Here is an 18,786-nt window from a genome sequence, read left to right as displayed (position 1 = left end):
ACTCTAGCTTTAAAATTACGCTTGTTATTAGATTTTTTTGATTTGCGGGGGCGGAAGTGGGCGTGGCAAAAATTTGAAACAAACTTGATCTGCGTGCAAACATAACAAATGCTGTCGAAAAAAAATTATAGCTCTATCTCTTATAGTCTCTGAGATCTAGGTGTTCATACGGACGGACGGACAGACACACGGACGGATTTAGTTGCGAGTTGTGCCGTCTGTGGTATATTTTGAATGGTGACCTTTATCGATATACCAAACATATCATTTGGTATATTTTTGGTATTTTCGGTATATTTTGAAAATAATACCGCAATATTTGGCCCTTATTAAAAATGGGTAGCGGGTATCTCACAGTCGAGCACACTCGACTGTAACTTTCTTAATTGTTTTCGTTTTAAAACTAACGTAATAAGTTTTGTAAATTAACAACACGAAGTCCAGTCGTAACAGCTGACCCATTGGCCATGCCAGACGACACGCAAGATGCCAAAGCATAGAAATTGGCTGCTGCTCGTAAAAAGGTAAATGTGTAAATCAATCAACAACATCGTGACGTGGACATGTACGAAACATCAATTTCGATATTGATTTATTATTGCTCAGTTAAAGGCTCCTCCTATTAAGAAGGCGACAACTGCAACAGCTACCAAAGCACAGAAATTGGATGCTGCTCGTAAAAAGTAGGGTTGTGGGAAATATATCAATATATCGATATTTTTTTTATAAAGATAAATATTTATATCATGATATTTTTTCCCCTAATATATATCATATATCGTTATATTTTTGATATTTCATAATTGGTCACTTTGATTTGAATTCCTGCAAAAGGTTTTTTTTTCGAATATTAAAAATCAGACCTGCAACATTTGCAGTAAAATTGTCAAAACGAGCGGCAATTCGTCGAACTTGCTGTCTCACCTTAGAAACAGGCATCGGGATGCATATCTATAGTGTACAAAGGTAATTAAATCATAAAAAGTGGCATGTGTGTATTTCCCCGAAATTGTGAACCCTTGGACTTGTGCTCTAGTGTGTGTGAGTTTTTACCCGCAAATGTCGTGTTAGTGATTTGATTTGTAAATTTCAATTAAAATATGAAATAGGCGAAATAAAACCAGAATTATATATGTTTTTGTGCAGATGCATATGTTGATATACATACATATATATACATATAATTCTACTTTTATTATATTTTCAGAAATCGAAAAGCTCTTCAAAAGTATTGAGCAAATGTCCATAGAGAACGCGTTTAGTGTTCGTCCACTGCTAACGGTAAATATTGTTGTATCTTATACTTTTATTATTAATTGATTAAAAACAATTTTTTAACGTTTAGGGAAACATAATGATATCACGGAAGCGATCGTATTTATGATCTGCAAAGACAATTTGCCTGTCCGGAGCGTGGAAAAAGAAGGATTTCCCAATTTGATTAATATACAATATGTGTTCCGAAATACAAGATTCCAAGCCGGTTCAAGGTAAATGTTTTCGAATTTCATATAATTTATATTTGATATTTTTTTACCATTAACATAATTTCTGATCGAAGCGAAATACGACAGCTGTGTAGCTAGGATGAAGACCATTCTTCAAGATGTAAAAGACTTTGCGTTCACCTGTGACAGAGTAACAATCAGAAATTCAACTCGATCCTACCTAACAGTAACTGCTCACTTCATCACAAATAATTGCCTACAATCGGTGTGCTTGCAAGCAGTTAGAATGACACAGGTAAGCGTTTTCTTATCTTAAGTGTTTGTACTTATGTTGTGGTTCGTCTATGTGCTTGTGTTTTTTTTATACAAAAAAAATATTGTTAGGGACGTGCCTTGTGCTCTGTTGTATCATATGTGTCATATGTATAAAAAAAGAAAAAAAAATCCCACTTATATCACTGTTGATGGACAGAATTCGCAAAATAAAACTAGAGTCGGCCGAAGGAATTTTAACTAAGGAAGCTCAATTTTTGCAGAACAACAAAATTCTTGTCAGCACTATTCAGCGGTGCTTGACCGCTCTGATATTTCCGTCTCCAGTCCGATCGCAGACTTCATCCTTGTGTCTCAATGCTCGTCCAAGCTTCCCAAACTCACACTCTCGCTGTGGAAACAATCTTTCGTGGACAACTCCAAAATTCCCGCAAGACAAGATTTGAGCACGTTTCCCAACCAGCGTTATCGGACACTCGAAGCGATTGAGGACGTGAAGCCGTCTTCCAACTCGCGGAACTCAATCTCTGTATCATCCTCAGCAAAGTTCGAAGCGAAAAAAAATCGAAAATCTAAACCTCATGGTAAGGTGGGCGGGAAGAAAGGCGTGGTCCAATTGAAAAAAGAAAAAATCCGAAATTCGATCTTTATTTTTTAGGTATATGTACAAAGTTTCATGTTTCTATCTTCAAAAATGGTAAAATGCCGCAATTCGGGACTTTTGCCCATAGTGCAATGGCGGCTCTTCCTCTTCCAGTTCAACCACACATTCCACTCCGAACAAATGTGCAAAATTATGTATGCCATCTAAGTACTAAATACACCTTGCACTAATCGACTTGGGGTTCGAAGCGACTTTCAGAGCGTATATATGTCGTATCAGGGCTTTCCAGTCCTGTGTTTGGCTAGATTCTCACTTGCCCTATTTTTTTAAATGTGCCGACGATAAGCACGACGAACTAATTTACAAATTTTGGAAGGTAGAAGATATTCCAGCGAAGTTGTTTAAGGCGTCTGATTTCGTTTGCGAAGAAAATATCCATTCCGGCAGACCGACTGCATTAAATTGGGCCATTCATACAATGCCGTCCTACATGAGTACTTGGTATTTGGTACGTGCCCAGGTACCGACACAAAGGTCTGAGTCGTAGACGTGCTTACGGCGCGGAGTACTATCCGCAGACCCATCGCCGAGCTGATCCTACTCCCAATGGAGGACCGAAAACCTGACCGCTTTCCGGCTTTCTGACGGATATTCTAAAAATAAAGCCGCGCTATTTTGCTTTTATTCTAAATGGTTGGCGGGTATCTCATAATCGAGGACAATCGACAGTAGCATTCTTATTATTTTTAATGAATGAATTTTTGTTTTTTACCATTTCCATGCCATATGACACAAAGGTTGCTAAAAATTGTCACTCTATATGTATGTGGAACTTACGAAATGACGAAATGGGAACAGCGCTTAAGGGTTAACAATAGGTATTTGGAATTCTGTGAACTAAAAGCTAAATAAGTCCAAGAGGAAAAGAATATAGACGGAGGCATAGTACAAAATTGAAATAAAATTGCAAAGTCAATTATATTGACTACTTTGTGCAGGAAAAATGAATTAAATTTATCGTTTTCAGCTGATTTGGTTCTATTCGATATTATTCTTTTTAATTGAGTTTGTTTATTCTTAAATTGAGAAGGGCAGCGGGAATCTCACATCCAAGCATATTCAACTGTAGCGTTCTTACTTGGTTTTGACAGCCACGTCCACTTATGCCCCAATAATCTCAAGTCTTAAATAGCAATCGAATTTTGGTACGTAATATTTGGTTGCGAAACTATCAAAATATTAGAAGTAATTAAAGACATAGTAAACAAGTAAGAAAGCTACAGTCGAGTGGGCTCGACTGTGAGATACCCGCTGCCCGTTTTGAATAAAAGCAAAATATAATATACCAAATGGTATATTTGTAATATCGTTATAGTACCACATTCAAAATATACCATAGACGGCACAATATACCAGATTGTCGGCCAAAGCAGGGGTCTAGCGTTTTTGCCCATACAAAAGTATTTCATTAATAACTTCCACAATTTTTATCATTTTGAGGAATCATAAATACTATTGATATTATAGTATACAGCTCTAGCTCTAGCTGTAAAATTACGCTTGAAATTCGATTTTTGATTTCCGGGGGCGGAAGTGGGCATGGTAAAAATTTGAAACAAACTTGAAAAAATTATAGCTCTATCTTCATAGTCTCCGAGATCCAGTGTTTCATACGGACGGACGGACAGACGGACATGGCTAGATCGTCTCGGCTGTTGATGCTGATCAAGAATATATTTACTTTATGGGGTCAGAGATGCCTCCTTCTACCTGTTACATACATTTCCTGCCGGCACAAAGTTATAACCCTAAGGGTAGCGGGTATAAAAAAAAACTCTGTGGTATAATTGTAGTCAAATAGTTTATAAATATAACAAATTTCAAAATTGAATTTTTAATTGATAATACTACACTGATTTGCTTTTACGAACTGTTTTTAATATGTCTATCGTTAAACATTTCTGAAAAATAATAATTTTCAGAATTCTTTGTACCTGTATATGGGGGTTCCTTTGTCATCTCGATACCACAAAACTAAAACAGCTTCATCGCCTTCGTAGCTTGTTACATTACATGGTAGATAAACGTTTTCTCCAATTAAAGCTTCAATTTTTTGAACAAACACTGAAATTACATCAACAAATTATTAAAATTAAATAATATAATGAATGTAAAACTGAATGTTTCATTTATCTAGGAATTTTGTTTAGTCATACAATATTTACATATTATGCGTGTGTAATAAAGTGTAATTTAGTTAGCATGTGATTATAGTATAATATATTGGAAATGTATGTACAATAATAGAGCAAGGTAGTTCCGACCGCATTAAGTATATGCTTTAGCGCTTCGATTTCAACACCAGAGCCTCTTCGACTCTTTTTAAAATTCGATGTTCGAAGGCAATGCACAGCGTACGTCAGTCGCAGATCGCATGCGGAACGATGAGGACGGGCATATTTCGTTGCACTGTGTACTTATTTGAGTGTATGCATAGCGCAACTCAATTTTGTTTTGTTCCCGCATCATCGGTGGAGCAACAGTAACGCTAACAGAGGAAATGTCTAGTATCATAAAAACAGATCGCCAACTCGAGGTACTGTGCTGAAAATTGAAAGCGAAAAGCGAAAGAAAGAACTGGTTTGCCTTTTGCAAAGTTTTATGAGCATACGAAATAGTATAGCATTGCACTTAAACATTTCTAACAACGTAAAGTTAAAGGAGAACCTCTTAGTTAGACAAAGTGAAATTTATATTTCCAACTCTCAACAGAACGGCTTATTAGATGTTGTTCTGTTAGTTCGGTAGCAATTTTCGCTTTCGTCGCCCTTCTTTTTGTCAAAATACTCGCAGCAGCTGTAAATTGCGTGCTCTTAGCTAAGCAAACATACATACATATGTGAATACGCCTGCAAGTCAGCATCTGCACCGGTTCATTTAGTTCTGTAGTCTTTGCCGTTGTTTGCACTTTTCGTTGTCACGCGCTAGCAACAGCTTTCGTACTGTTTAAAACTCGCTCCTCTACATTCGTTGGTTGAGTCAGTGAGATATCGCGTTTGCTCCTTCGAATAAGTCCCTTCCTAATAGTTGTCCGATATAACTTATTAGTGGCTAGGAGAATTAAATAAATAAATAAAACCAAATAAAATTTTTTATACCCGCTACCCATAGGGTAGAAGGGTATTATAACTTTGTGCCGGCAGGAAATGTATGTAACAGGTAGAAGGAGGCATCTCCGACCCTATAAAGTATATGTATATATTCTTGACCAGCGACAACAGCCGAGACGATATAGCCATGTCCGTCTGTCCGTCTGTGTGTCTGTCCGTCCGTCCGTATGAAACACTGGATCTCAGAGACTATAAGAGATAGAGCTATAATTTTTTTTCGACAGCATTTGTTATGTTTGCACGCAGATCAAGTTTGCTTCAAATTTTTGCCACGCCTATGTCCGCCCCCGCAAATCAAAATAATCGAATAATAAGCCTAATTTTAAAGCTAGAGTTACGAATTTTGGTATATACAATAATATCTTTAGTAGTTATGATTCCTTGGTTGCGATCGGATAAAAATTGTGGAAGATATTAAAAAAATACTTTTGTATGGGCAAAAACGCCTGGGTCTGAGTTGCTTTGGCTGACAATCTGGTACATTGTGCCGTCTTTGGTATATTTTGAATGGTGTACTATATCGATATACCAAACATATCATTTGATATATTTTTAGTATTTCGGTATATTTTGAAAATGATACCGCAATATTTTGCCTTTACTAAAAATGGGTAGCGGGTATCTCACAGTCGAGCTCACTCGACTGTAACTTTCTTACATGTTTTTTTTTAATATTTTTGTTTTGTTTGTTGTTTGATTGACTTTTGTTTAATAATTAAATAAATAAATAAAAACAAATACAGTTTTTAAAAAAAAATTAATTTTTGTTTTATTTGTTGTTTAATTGACTTTTTTTTTAAGTATCGAACCAGTACAGCAGGAAGAAGGTAGTACTATAAAAACAAAGGGAAAAAATTTAGTTATTTGGGCCAAACCTCATATTAATTTAAGGAGTTTATGTGAAGATCACGTTTGGGTGAACGTTTTGGCGAAACCTTGACGTTTTAAGCGCCTCAGCGGTCTAGCTGTAGTAGGAGTCTCCTAGAGAGTCTGCTCCTATGGATTAGCAACTTCTCGCTATATAGGGTCGTGTGTGTATTTTCAGATCCTGGTGTAGGGTGGATTCTCTCACGTACCAATGGCGGTTTGTAATTTGACGTAACACTCGATTATGCAGTACTTGGATACGCTTGTAGCTCGATTTGGCAGCAATCCCCCAAATCTATGCAATGTACGTATGCTCGAGGAGACAGTTTGCTTCTTTTGTTGAGCAGCCAGCGCACTTTCTGTAACCTTTGGCCATTGTTCTTGGTCACAGCTTTTAAGTGTGGCGCAAATGTAAGTCTCTTGCTAAAATACCGAGATATTTCGCACAAAGAGGTTGTTCTAGTGTCACGCCTTCGAAGTGAATAGCTAGAGTGGTGGAAATTAATCTTTCCAGAGTAAAACATGGGTTTACTGTTTTTGTGGAATTGACCTTCAGATTCCACCTTCTGCACAAAGCTGCCAAGCTATCCAGGTATCCTTGGAGTCCGTTTGCAGCTTCTGCTCGGCTTGGAGAATCGTATAAGACGGCAATGTCGTCCGCATAAGTTGCAATCAGAGTCTTGGAGGGATCTTCCATATATGCACCCATTGGGATGGGTAGGTCATAGGTGTATTAGGAATACAGTAGTGGTCCTAGAACACTACCCTGCGGGTTGTAGAAAAGGAGTCTCTAACTCTCACTTTGAATTCGCGTCGACCACATACGATTTTAATATTCCATAGAATGGAAAAGGTAACAGCATTTTTTTATTTTACATAAAAGGCCATCGTGTCAGACTCTGTCGAAGGCTTGTTGCATATCTATAAAGATTGCGATGGCATATCCTATCTATGTCAGGTGCTTTGTTGGTACTTAACGATTTGATGACGTCACATATCTCCTCAGTTCTCACTGGCTTAATGGGAAGTGACATTTGCAAAGCCGTCTGTAGATAGTGTTGCGTGATCCTGACCTGTTCCGTTGATGTAAAATCGTACGGAGTGAATCGAGCTTCTAAGTGGACTGCAGCAAACGCATTAGCTTGTTCTATTTCATTTCTGGCAAGGCCACCACTAGGGCACTGAACTGGAACCTGCCTGAAGGGTTGTCTTTTCAGAGCTTTTGTGCGTCTCCAGAGCGAGTAGTTAGCGTCAACCGTGAAGTCTAATGATGCCAGTTTTTGCTTGAAGAAAATACTCCTTAGCTGCCTTAACAGAGTTTTTAACTCCCTTGTAGTCCGGTCCCAGATTAATCGATCCCATGTGTCTTTAAAACGGATAACACTACTTCGGAGGCGTCGTTTATCTGCAAGAAGCTGTTTGGCTTCCCTAGTGAGGGTAATTCCGTATTCAATTGCACTTGGTTGAGCGGCAGGTGGAGTTGATTCAGCAACAGCTTTGTATATGGAGTCAGTCAGTATCTTCTATGTCATCTCCAGAGTCCAGGGCTCGATTTAATTGCGTTCCAGATGCTGTCTTAATGCTGGCAAATTAGTGCGTTTTGTAATGCGCCGAGGAGAAGTAGTGACACATAACATTGTTTGTGCTAACGGTGACAAGGGGTAGGTGATCTGAATCAACGTCCTTGCTCTGTTTTATATTTATCAACAAATCAGGAATTCCATGATAAAAAGCAAAGTCAATGTAGGTAGGCGTGTGGTTGTCAACACATGGGTACCTTGTGGGCGATCCTGTAGCAAGAACTTTGGCTCCGCAGGCAGCACCGGCTTCTGATAGTTCGCGTCCTCTGGGTGAGTTGTATGTGTCACCCCACATCCAGTGTCTAGCATTCCAGGTCCCGCCAATTACATAGATATCGCTGACCGTTAGCACGAAGTATGTCAATTAAGTCTCTTTCTTCAAGCCTATTTCTCTGAGGACAATATATAGCACTAATCTCCATATCTGTTGTTGATATTTGAGCAGTAAGTGTTTCAATAGGTCTTCGAGGAAAGTGGCGAAGAGTACTTCTTACTAAAACAGCTGCGCCGCCTCCACTGTGATTGTTGCTCGATGGCTTGTGTGCTGGATAAAAAACATATCCAAAGATTTTAACTGTTTGTCTTCGGTGGAGCCTAATTTCAGACAACAGAATGATGTCAACGTTATTGCTGTGCGCAAAGAGTTCAACCTCTTTGGCTTTTCCAACTATACCATTGACATTCCAAATAAGAACCTTTAGTGGATTCATTGTGATTCTGGAACGTTAAACTGGAGCTGGGAGCTAGATTTACTTCCAGACCATTGACGAATCGTGTTGGCCATGTCAAACACCATTTTTTCCAGTCTTTCCAGGCGATCGCTGTTTTGCTTGCGTTGCTGTTCTTGCTCCTGTTTTTACTGTTGTAGCCACAGAAATAAATGCTGCTGTTGCTGTTGTTTTAGTTTTTGCTGCCAATATTGAAATTGTATCTGCTGCTGCTGCAACAGTGTGTAAACAGTGTCAGTTGGCTTGTTTATAGCTTGTTGTTGCAGTAATTTTTGCGTTTGGAGATTATGGAGTCGACGCTGAGCAGATCCGTCATTAACGTCATTCTAGTTACTGCAGCATAAGAGAGACCACCGCTGGAAGTGCCAGGCTGTGGTTGGCATATAGTTGGGTGTTATTGTTGCGTCGCTTGACCCTTGGATCTTGTGCTAGGGCGAGCGTGTTGCAGCTTAGGATAATGCTCGAGAGGCCTAACGTTTGTCCGGCGCGTCAAGTTTGCGTTATTAGAACGGCCCCTAGAAGGTGCAGTTCAACGACGCAGAAATTCCTGGAACCATTAGCAGCCTTTGTAGCTGGCCATATGACTTCCTGAGCAGTGATTACATCAGTGAAGCATCTTAGGACCGCTTATATTGTGTAGTATGATTATTTTTTCCACATCTGGCGCAGTATAGATAACGGCAAGAGTATCTGGAAGTATGCCCATATTCCTGGCATCCTATAGCATTGCGCTATTTCAGATCCTCACTTTTTGGCGCAAATAGTTTTTAATTTGTGAATATCATTAATGTTGGCACAAAGCTTAACATTAATAATGAAAATATTGAGTTTGCCTTCTTTATTGCCCTTGATTTTGGGTTGTGTATTTGTAGCACTTCGTAGCCAAGAGGTTTGAAGTTGGCCGGCGGCTTGTCTGTTTTCATTTGGTAAGTGTGAAATTCTAAGCCAACGTTATCAATATGGTCCACAATGGCTCTATAGGTATCCCTGTCTTTGGGAAATATTCTTATCGTTTCTCCATGATTGACGATTGATTAACGATAACTTTGACCTTATCTATGAGTTCAAATAGGACACTAAGGTTATATGTATGCACTACTATTTGTGGTGGCTCTGAATGACCTCTACGCACAGTGGGCGATTTTTTCCACAAGTCGACAACAGATGCTTTGATTAGATTTATCAAATCGTTTTAAAAGCTCTATGATCAACTGATCATCAGCTGTGAACGGACAAACACACCATATGATTTGGCAAAGAGCTCTACAAAATTCTTTCTTTTTCGCGCATTGATTTCGACTTTCTCGGAATACAATTTTTATTGCATTTGTTAAAAGTTTGGCTTTTTATTATCTTTAAGGTATGTATTCCAAAAAAATAAATGCTTGTGACCGGTCTATAAATGTGTAGCTTATAAAACGTAGTGTTAATTCAGTGTATTAACAACGAGCCCGGATTAGCGTACACCTGTCTTTCGTGGAGTCGAACTTACTGGATTCAAGTGGATTCAGTCTAATTCTTTTATTAGCCGAATGTGTGAATCAGTGGGGTTCAAAATGTCTAATATGAACTGCTAGTACCTGCTAGCTTTCAAACTTTGTAGGGGGGCGTCTTCAGAATAGTAATAACACTTTAACTTTGGAATTATTGTAGATTTGTAAACTTTACAAATGACTTTTATTGCACACTTGAAAAATACACTTGTTGTGCAGGTCAGCGAAAATAGAACATATGATATGTAGAAAAGCACTAAAAGAGGGCAGGGTGACCAACATGAAGATAAACTTGATCAGTGTGACTGCACGTGTGACAAGGTCACACGCACAGTATACTAACTTTGTCACTATCGATATCAATCGATCGCGACCACACTGTCAGCTGTTTTGAGTGGTCACACGAGCCATCATCTGGCATCGACACAAACTATGGTACTTTTTAGGCACAGTGTCAGTAGCAAAAAAAAAAATTTAAAAAAACTTCTATAACTTATAAAAATCTATGACTTTTTTTTATCAGCGAAAAAAAACCTACTGAAGACATCTATTTTAGTATAGAAGTTATTAATTAAATGCCGCTAGCGAGACCAAATCGCCCACTGTGCTACGTCCAGAAGCAGCCTCATCACTATCATTATCATTGATAACTACTGCGTGGTTCACTGTAACATTATTATCACCTACAGTTACTTCATCAGCATCATCAGTTTCCTCATCTATGTCCAACAGAGAAAACATGTTGCTTGCCTGAGGTCGATTACTCTGTCTTGGCTGTTCACTCTCAGTCGTGGGAGTTCATGACCATTGAACGCCCTCTGATTCTTAAGGGGAGGCGACAATGGTTACTTTTTCCTTTTTACCACTTTTGCGCGTTTACCAATCTAATTGATAGCAAAGCTGTAATGGGCATAACCACTACGGTTATGCCAGAACAATTGCTGGTAGTTAAGGCAGCAGCCAGGTTGTAGGAACTAGTTGTGATAGTAGGCATGGAGTACGTAGTGTTGTAGTGTTATATTTTGTTTCTTGTTGTAACGCATAAGGCATATTACATGGTGCATTCTTTCGTGAACAGCCTGCTTGTTTCCAAGTATGGAGTTAGAAGAAGTTCTACGATCCATTTAACAATTGTAATATTTAATTTCTTAAATATTAAATTGTCCGTTGATTGTTGATTTGAAGCTTTGCTGTCTAAAATATCAGAGCAGGATAGAGACAATAGTACAGCTTTACCACCCCCAAGTCCCTCCGCGGTTCTGATCTGCCTGATCGTTCATCCACTTCGCATGCAATGCATGATAAAAGTAGTCATCGGTCAAATATAAACGAACGCAGGCGATTTCGTCGTAGCCCAAACTTTGTTGGATTTTGGGTCACAATTTAATGTGGTCACTGAGGGCTAGCTCAACGACTGCATTTGCATAGAGAAGTTAAGAAAAAGATTTACACTGTGGTGAGTATTCGATCGATTTATGGACCTTCAAATTGATCTCAGGCTATCACTTAGATCAGACTATGAATGTCAGTAGCTGGCTGATACCTGATAATCTTCAACTGGCGGATACCTATTACTTTAAGCCTCAGAAAATTGATCTACCTATCGGTGCAGAAACATTCTTTCACCAATTGTCAAGATCCAATTAAACAAAATCCAGAGTATTCAGTCCTTCAAAAAACAAGTCTTTGCTGGATTGTTTCAAGATGTGAGTTCTTCCGCCAAAGCAGATTTGTCAACAGCACATTTGTGAAGATCATTTTACAAATAATGTAAAAAGATTGCCGTCTGGTCGGTTTGACGAAAAACTGCCACCAGTTTGGTAGCTCCTTTAAGGCCTATATCGAGTCGACGAGTTAAAGCGAATATATTTGGAATTCATGAAAGAATAATTTGAGATGGGCCATGTCCGAGGTGAGTTATATTTTGTCATTCTTATGTACGGACCGAACATTCAAAGATACCTATTTTGTTTTCGATTGCATAAATATTCATTAAAGGCCGATTTCAAAAAGATGTACTGTCAATTAATGGTGCACGAGGCACATCGAAACTATCAGCCTCTAGTGTTGAGAAAAGACCCAAAAGACCCTTCAAGAATAGTTAGATTCAACAACAATCTCAACCTTGTCCTTTTAAGTCCCTTAATCATAAAGGAAATGCTACTGCTTCAAAAGCTCTGGCTTCAAACGTTGGAGTGGAATAAATCCACTCTTTTGAGTTTGGTTGTGTGGCAGAATTTGAAGTCAAATTTGACGCAATTGCACAGCATCAGGGTACGACGCTTTAATAAGAGCTTAAATTTACGGTCGCACGCATAATGCAGTTTGTCAAGTAACTTATTTGTCCAAATCGAAAGTAGCGCCCCTAAAGACTAAGACCTAGACTTGACTTGTGTGTAAGCTGATACATTCACCAATTGAACGGCAGGTTCAGATTCGAAAGTGACTCTTTATTGCTTTATTGGATCCGGTCAGATCCTTCCACTCTCTCGAAATTGGTGTCGAATCGAGTGGCCAAGATTCAGGATTCAAGTTGACGAAAGGTTGCGATATGACTGAACTGATAACATCAATATTGTTTAGTGGTCCGTTATTTTTGAAGGAACCACATGATGCATGGTCAGTTAACCACCATTTCGTCTCTGAAGACGGCGGTTGGAATGACAACAGATTTAGATGAGACGATTGAAAAGTTTTCATTGCAAACAAGTCTGTTGCGAGTATTCGCTTATGCGTTCCGCTTCATTCGAAGATGTCAAGCGAAAAGAGTTCATTTTAAACTGGTCAAACGGTATTAGGACTGAAAGAAGCCTTTTATAAAACAGTCAATTATTATATATTATAGTATAAAGGATTCTGTTGTTCGTTTTCGGTGTTGGGAATTGGGGACAACCTGTAAATTCTCCTATTTCGTATGGTGATAAATTTTCAAACTTCACAATTTGCCAGTAGCTACTTATGTGAGGTACCTTCACCTGACCAACTGTTATGATAGCGCTCGTGAGCATTCTTAGAGACGAATCTGGTAAGTTAATGCTTATGAGCTCTGCCGTCAGACACAGATACATCTGTTGTTTTAAATGTAAGCCTCAGCTGTTTACATAGATAACGGGAAATTTGCCTGCTGATCGCCCATTTTCGATTAGTGGTGTAGATTTTTGCCAGTTGAGACAACCTATAGGACTCGCGGAAAGCCTCCGTACAAATCGAACATTGCGTTGCTCGCTTGTTTTGCTTCAAAAGCGGTTCACTTAGAAATTGTATCTGACATATTAGCTAATGCATTTCTAATGGCTTACAAAAGGTTTGAATTTTTTCCGAGGTCGAGGAGAGCGCAGTTCGTGACTTCGCATCAAAAAGCGCATACGAGTTCGCGAACATACCGCCGAGGGCTCCTCACTTTAGAGGACTATGCGAAGCTGGTGTTAAGTCTGCAAAGCACCTACTCTAACGGACGGTGTGCAACGTGTTGCTCACGACCGAGGAGCTGCAGACAATGGTTGTTGCAGTCGAAGCGGTGTTCAGAGCCGTCAACCAGGACCCAAACGACGGCAAGGCGTTTACTCCTGGCCACCTACTGGTGGGCCACTGGTGGGACCGGCAGCAATCAGGATCAGGATGCTCTGAGCTGCTTCAGGCGATGGCGAGCTGTCTCGTCGCTCAAGCGAGTGTTCCAAGAGTATGTGCTGGGCCTGCAATCACGAACCAATTGGAACCAGTCACTGCCAAGCATCGAAGTCGGAAAGCTCGTCGTCGCATTGGTCAACCAGCCACTGCAGCATTGCCTGGGAAGGTCGCACAGTGGGCGATTTGGTCCCGCTAGCGGCATTTAATTCAAATTTTCAAATTTAAAAATCCGTTAATATTTTTTCACATATCGATAGCAGATGCATTGATTAGATTTTTAAAAGCTTTTTGAAAGCTCTACGATCAGCTGATCATCAGCTGTGATCGGTCAAACACACCATATGATTTCGCAAAGAGTTTTACACAATTTTTTCTCTTTGCGCGCATGGAATTTGAGTTCCTCGGAAATTTACAATTTTTGGTGAATTTGTTAGAAGTTTGGTTTTTTATTATATTCAAGGTATGTATTTTCAAAAAAATCAATGTTTGTGACCGATCTATAAATGTGTAGCTCATAAAACGTAGTGGTAATTCAGTGTATTAACAACTAGCCCGGATTAGCGTACACCTGTCTTTCGTGGAGTAGAACTTAATTTATTCAACTGAATTCAGTCTAACTCCTTTATTAGCCGAAAGTGTTAATCAGTGGCGTCCAAAATGTGTAATATCAACTGCTATTATCTGCTAGCCTTGAAACTATGGTACTTTTTAGATACAGTGTTAGTACCAAAAAGGGATCTTTTTTTAGTATTGCACTCAGAAGTCATCCCATTTTTTCCCATCATCCCATCATTTTTTAGATAAAGTTTATATATGAAATATGTTATTTGAAGTTCAAATAAAATAAAAGTACAACAAAATTTTAAATTAAAAAAAAAAAATGTTTTAAATTAAAAAAAAAAAATAAATAAAAAAAAAAATTTAACTTAAAAAATTCTATGATTTTTTTCTGATCAGTGAAAGAAAACCGACTGAAGATATCTATTTTAGTTTAGAAGTTATTAATTAAATGCCGCTAGCGGGACCAAATCGCCGACTGTGGGTCGGGGCGGTGCGAATCGCAGACGTGAGGTCTAGCTTTACAAGGGGACTTTACAAGCTTCAAATACACAAACTGGCGTCTCTGCCAGTGGAATAAAGGCACTGCCGTTCATAGGGGCAAGTGTTGGCGTAGTTGGTAGATTTTAAGAGCGGATCAATGAAGTTGTCAGAATTAGAGCAAAGCGAGCTCGTAATAAAGCTTTCGAATTCGCCTCGCTTTGCCACTTTATTTATGATAATTAGTTAAATGAGTTTGCAATCATAACTTAAAGCGCGTCGGAATTTTCGTTTGTTCGTTGTAACTAACATAATTAATTAGTCCAGCTTCTCGATCGCGAAACAAAGCTATTACTGAATTGCAAATACTCTTGTAATTTTTCGCATATTTTACTGTTCTTTTTGTAAGTTACGTTTAATCCACTCAATTAGCAGTGCGTTTAAAGCTTTTCGATCATGCTTATGTGTCATTTCACTTAGCTTGTTAGAGAAAAACTTTTGCATTGATACCGTAAGTGAAACCCATCAAAACTATGATGTGTTTCGCTGAAGTGAAATCCCATATGTGAGTGAGTTTTGACAGTTGTGAGCTCCAGTTCATCAAGTCATCTACATTGCGCCGCGTCCCTAGATTCCAAAGGCCTCTCATATTGAGAAGTTCCAACACCACTTACTTTCATATTTCACTGGTTCGGTGTTGAAAGTGGCTCGATCATTGTAAATATCTAGGCGAGGCTATTTTTGGTATCAAAAAGGTGGAGGCAGGGGGTATCCATGGCTACAAAACTTCGACAATTTTGCGATAAACCTAGGAGAAGAGCAAGGGTTTGGGTAAATCTGCAGCAGATAAAGTGCCGACTGCTTCTGAGCTGTTCACATTTTTGAACGTGTAATGTCGTAATTCATGTATGAAAAGTCTATGATAACGATAATATCAGCAGGAAGGCGTTTGCGCCTGAAGTCAATTTCTTATGTTTTGGGACACGCCAAGTTATGGCGCATATTTGGTAATTTGTCTCCTTTCTTACGCATCTCAAAGAGTCTATACAAGAGTCAGCTGTAGAGTAAATGTTTGAATGCGCTTCCGTATCATGGACTTATCTGTCAGTTTCCAATGTATCGATTTGAGCCAGTAACTTCATTAGATAGCTTTTACAAATATTGGTTCCCAAGATGAAATTGTGTGATGCTTAGCCAAGCTAGCCAAGCTTTACGAATTTCAATTCAACTATTGGTCCCCTCGTATATCAAGTAGTGTCTATTGGAAATTGAAACGTATTGCGCTCGCAAAGCTGTAAGACAACTTGAATGTTTTAAATGTGTAGCAAAGTCATAATAGTCAAGTATACGTATGATGTGAATTTTTTTTAAGGCCTCTGTCGATGCCAGATGATGGCAGGTGTGACCACTCAAAACAGCTAACAGTGTGGTCGCGATCGATTGATATCGAGAGTGACAAAGTCAATCACACTAGTTTATCCTCATGTTGGTCACCCTGCCCTCTTTTAGTGCTTTTCTACATATCATATGTTCTACTTTCGCTGACCTGCACAAAAATGTATTTTTCAAGTTTACAAATTTACAATAATTCCAAAGTTAAAGTGTTATTATTATTCTGAAGATGCCCCCCTACACAGCCTCAATGTAGTGTCAGCGAGAACACTCTATTATACTGCCCTGGCGAATTACTTTGACACTATCGCTCACAATCATAAAATGACTCCTCACTTTAAAACTGGAGCCATATTAGAACTACGAGCTGTTACAAGGATTAGACGCAATTGAATCAGTCGTCTAGTGTTTTTTGAATTTGAGGAGTGGACTACTGCATCTTCTTTACTAGCAAGGCGGTTTATCTTAAGTTAGTGAAGCATTTAACAACTGTCGGCTTTCTAAGCTCACTAAAAATATAAAACAAGATAGAAAGCTACAGTCGAGTGTGCTCGACTGTGAGATACACGCTACTCATTTTGAATAAAAGCAAAAACTTGCGGTAATAATATCAAAATTAAAAAAAAAAGAAATTATAGCTCTATATCTTATAATCTCCTGAAATCCAGTGTTTGTCTAGCACACTCGGCTGTTGCTTTCTAACTTGTTTCAAATGATTTCGGATTCGCAGAACACTTAGATATACCGCGATAATTTTAAACATTAGATAACATATATTCCCTAATTTCGAATAGGTTACTGTACCATAAATTTCGAACAATTTCAATAATTTAAGAAACGGTTTTTAGATGCTTCTCTCTGATAAGGTAGAGCTTTCCAATTAAAGGAAAAATACAATTGAATGAGTTTACCTGATAAGCGAAAGTATTTTGAAAATATGAAATAGAATTCGCACGCTCTCACAGTCGCAGTCATACAAACACTTTGATTTTATAGAACTTAACATTCCCTGGAATTTATATAGTTGTTGCTAAGTTTACCTGTTTTATGTGCTTGTGTTTTGTGCTCTTTGTAAATACAGATCATAGTCGGATGCAATTAACCGAAAAGTGACACCTTTATTTTTTTTGTTTCATCATTTTTATTTCCGATTGATTAGTTTTTTTTTATCAATATGTTTATCTGCTACAAAAAAATTCCCGCTGGTATGAAAATTGGTTTAGTCTGTTGCTGGCTGTGCGACGTAGTACATGAGAAATGTGCTAGATTTAACGGCCGTATTGTCTATTTGATTGCATCTATGTGAGGGTTAAGATGGACCTGTAAATATTGCAGGACGAAATATCGCTAGTTTTATTCGGAAACCGCGGTCTGGCTTTAGATATCTATCCGAAAAAAAACAGAATTTGCGCCGAATGAGCTTTAGCTCCCTTTTCACCTGCTAGTCAACTAATGACATTTAGTTCTCCGTCGCTTTGTCCCTCGGAAGCCGTTGAAGTTCTACATAACTATATTGCAATAAATTTTGAAGTTCCTATTCGTGTTTCGATTTTAGAAATGGTTGAAAAAAATCAATCTTTACAACCCTCTGTCGAAATTATCAATCTTTCAACTATTACGTTTTTACTTCCTAATAGTAACAATAATTCTCATTCTTCCGCCTTCGCTTTCTTCCAAATCTGTCGATCACTTGGCTATCAGAATGTAAGATGCATTTGTTGTGAACTTACTAACCCATATTTAATTAGTATATCATTCTTATTAATGTCATTACCTGTATGGAAATATGGTTATTCAGACGGGTTGTAGGTGCTCAATATCTATTCAATATAACAATATATGCTTTCGGTTTTCAATTTTCTATAATTATAAACATTTCTAACATACCTTCTGATCGTGATCACTTAATAGTTTATGGAGAATTTAATTTTCCTGGTTTCTTTTTGGACTGTGCCCCTCTACAACCCATGTTTAGTCTTTTCGGTGTATCATTGCCCCAGATAAATGATATTCCAAATTGTCTGGATAGGTCTCTAGACGTTACTTTTATTTTTAACCCAGATTATTTGATGGAGTTATAGTAGGTGAACTTAAAATCAGCCGTTTCACAAACGAAAGATAGACAACCTATTCGTTTGCGCTGATTATTAACAACATTACTCAAATATGAAACACTATTTATAAAAAAAAGTTTAAAAGAATGCGAAATTGCATCAAATAACGTTGTGCAGTCGCAAGAGCGATCTGAAAGCTATAAAATATTGCAACTAATTTGCTATTTAATGTGTTCGGGAAGATGGAGAATTAATCTGTTTCTTTTTTTATACCAATTTAATTTATTAAATAAGTAAATGTTTTATTAAATAAGTGCAAGGAAGCACGGCGGTCACTGAGGGACACTTTGATTTACTTTATAGCATTTCACGTTTAATTTATTTTCAAAGAACTAAAGCAATTATCTCACAGTCGAACAAAGTTGAAATATCACAGTTATTTATAAACCCTGATTTTAGCGTAAATATTTTTAAATTCATTCTTTAAGCATGTAAAATATCAATTTTTCAAA

At 38.1% G+C, this 18,786-nt stretch overlaps 1 protein-coding gene across 1 annotated transcript in view; it reads right to left on the bottom strand.

Moving 5' to 3' along the window:
- Positions 1-18,786, bottom strand: part of LOC133837204 (hemicentin-1) — a 188,392-nt gene that overhangs the window by 168,620 nt on the left and 986 nt on the right. The window contains 1 exon segment of the mRNA XM_062267880.1: positions 4,320-4,449. Within this exon segment, the coding sequence (XP_062123864.1) occupies positions 4,320-4,449 (130 nt within the window).

Source organism: Drosophila sulfurigaster, chromosome 2R (genome assembly GCF_023558435.1).
Source record: "Drosophila sulfurigaster albostrigata strain 15112-1811.04 chromosome 2R, ASM2355843v2, whole genome shotgun sequence".
Lineage (NCBI taxonomy): Eukaryota > Metazoa > Arthropoda > Insecta > Diptera > Drosophilidae > Drosophila > Drosophila sulfurigaster.
Note: the sequence above shows the minus strand (reverse complement) of the source record. Positions and strands in the feature narration are given on the sequence as shown.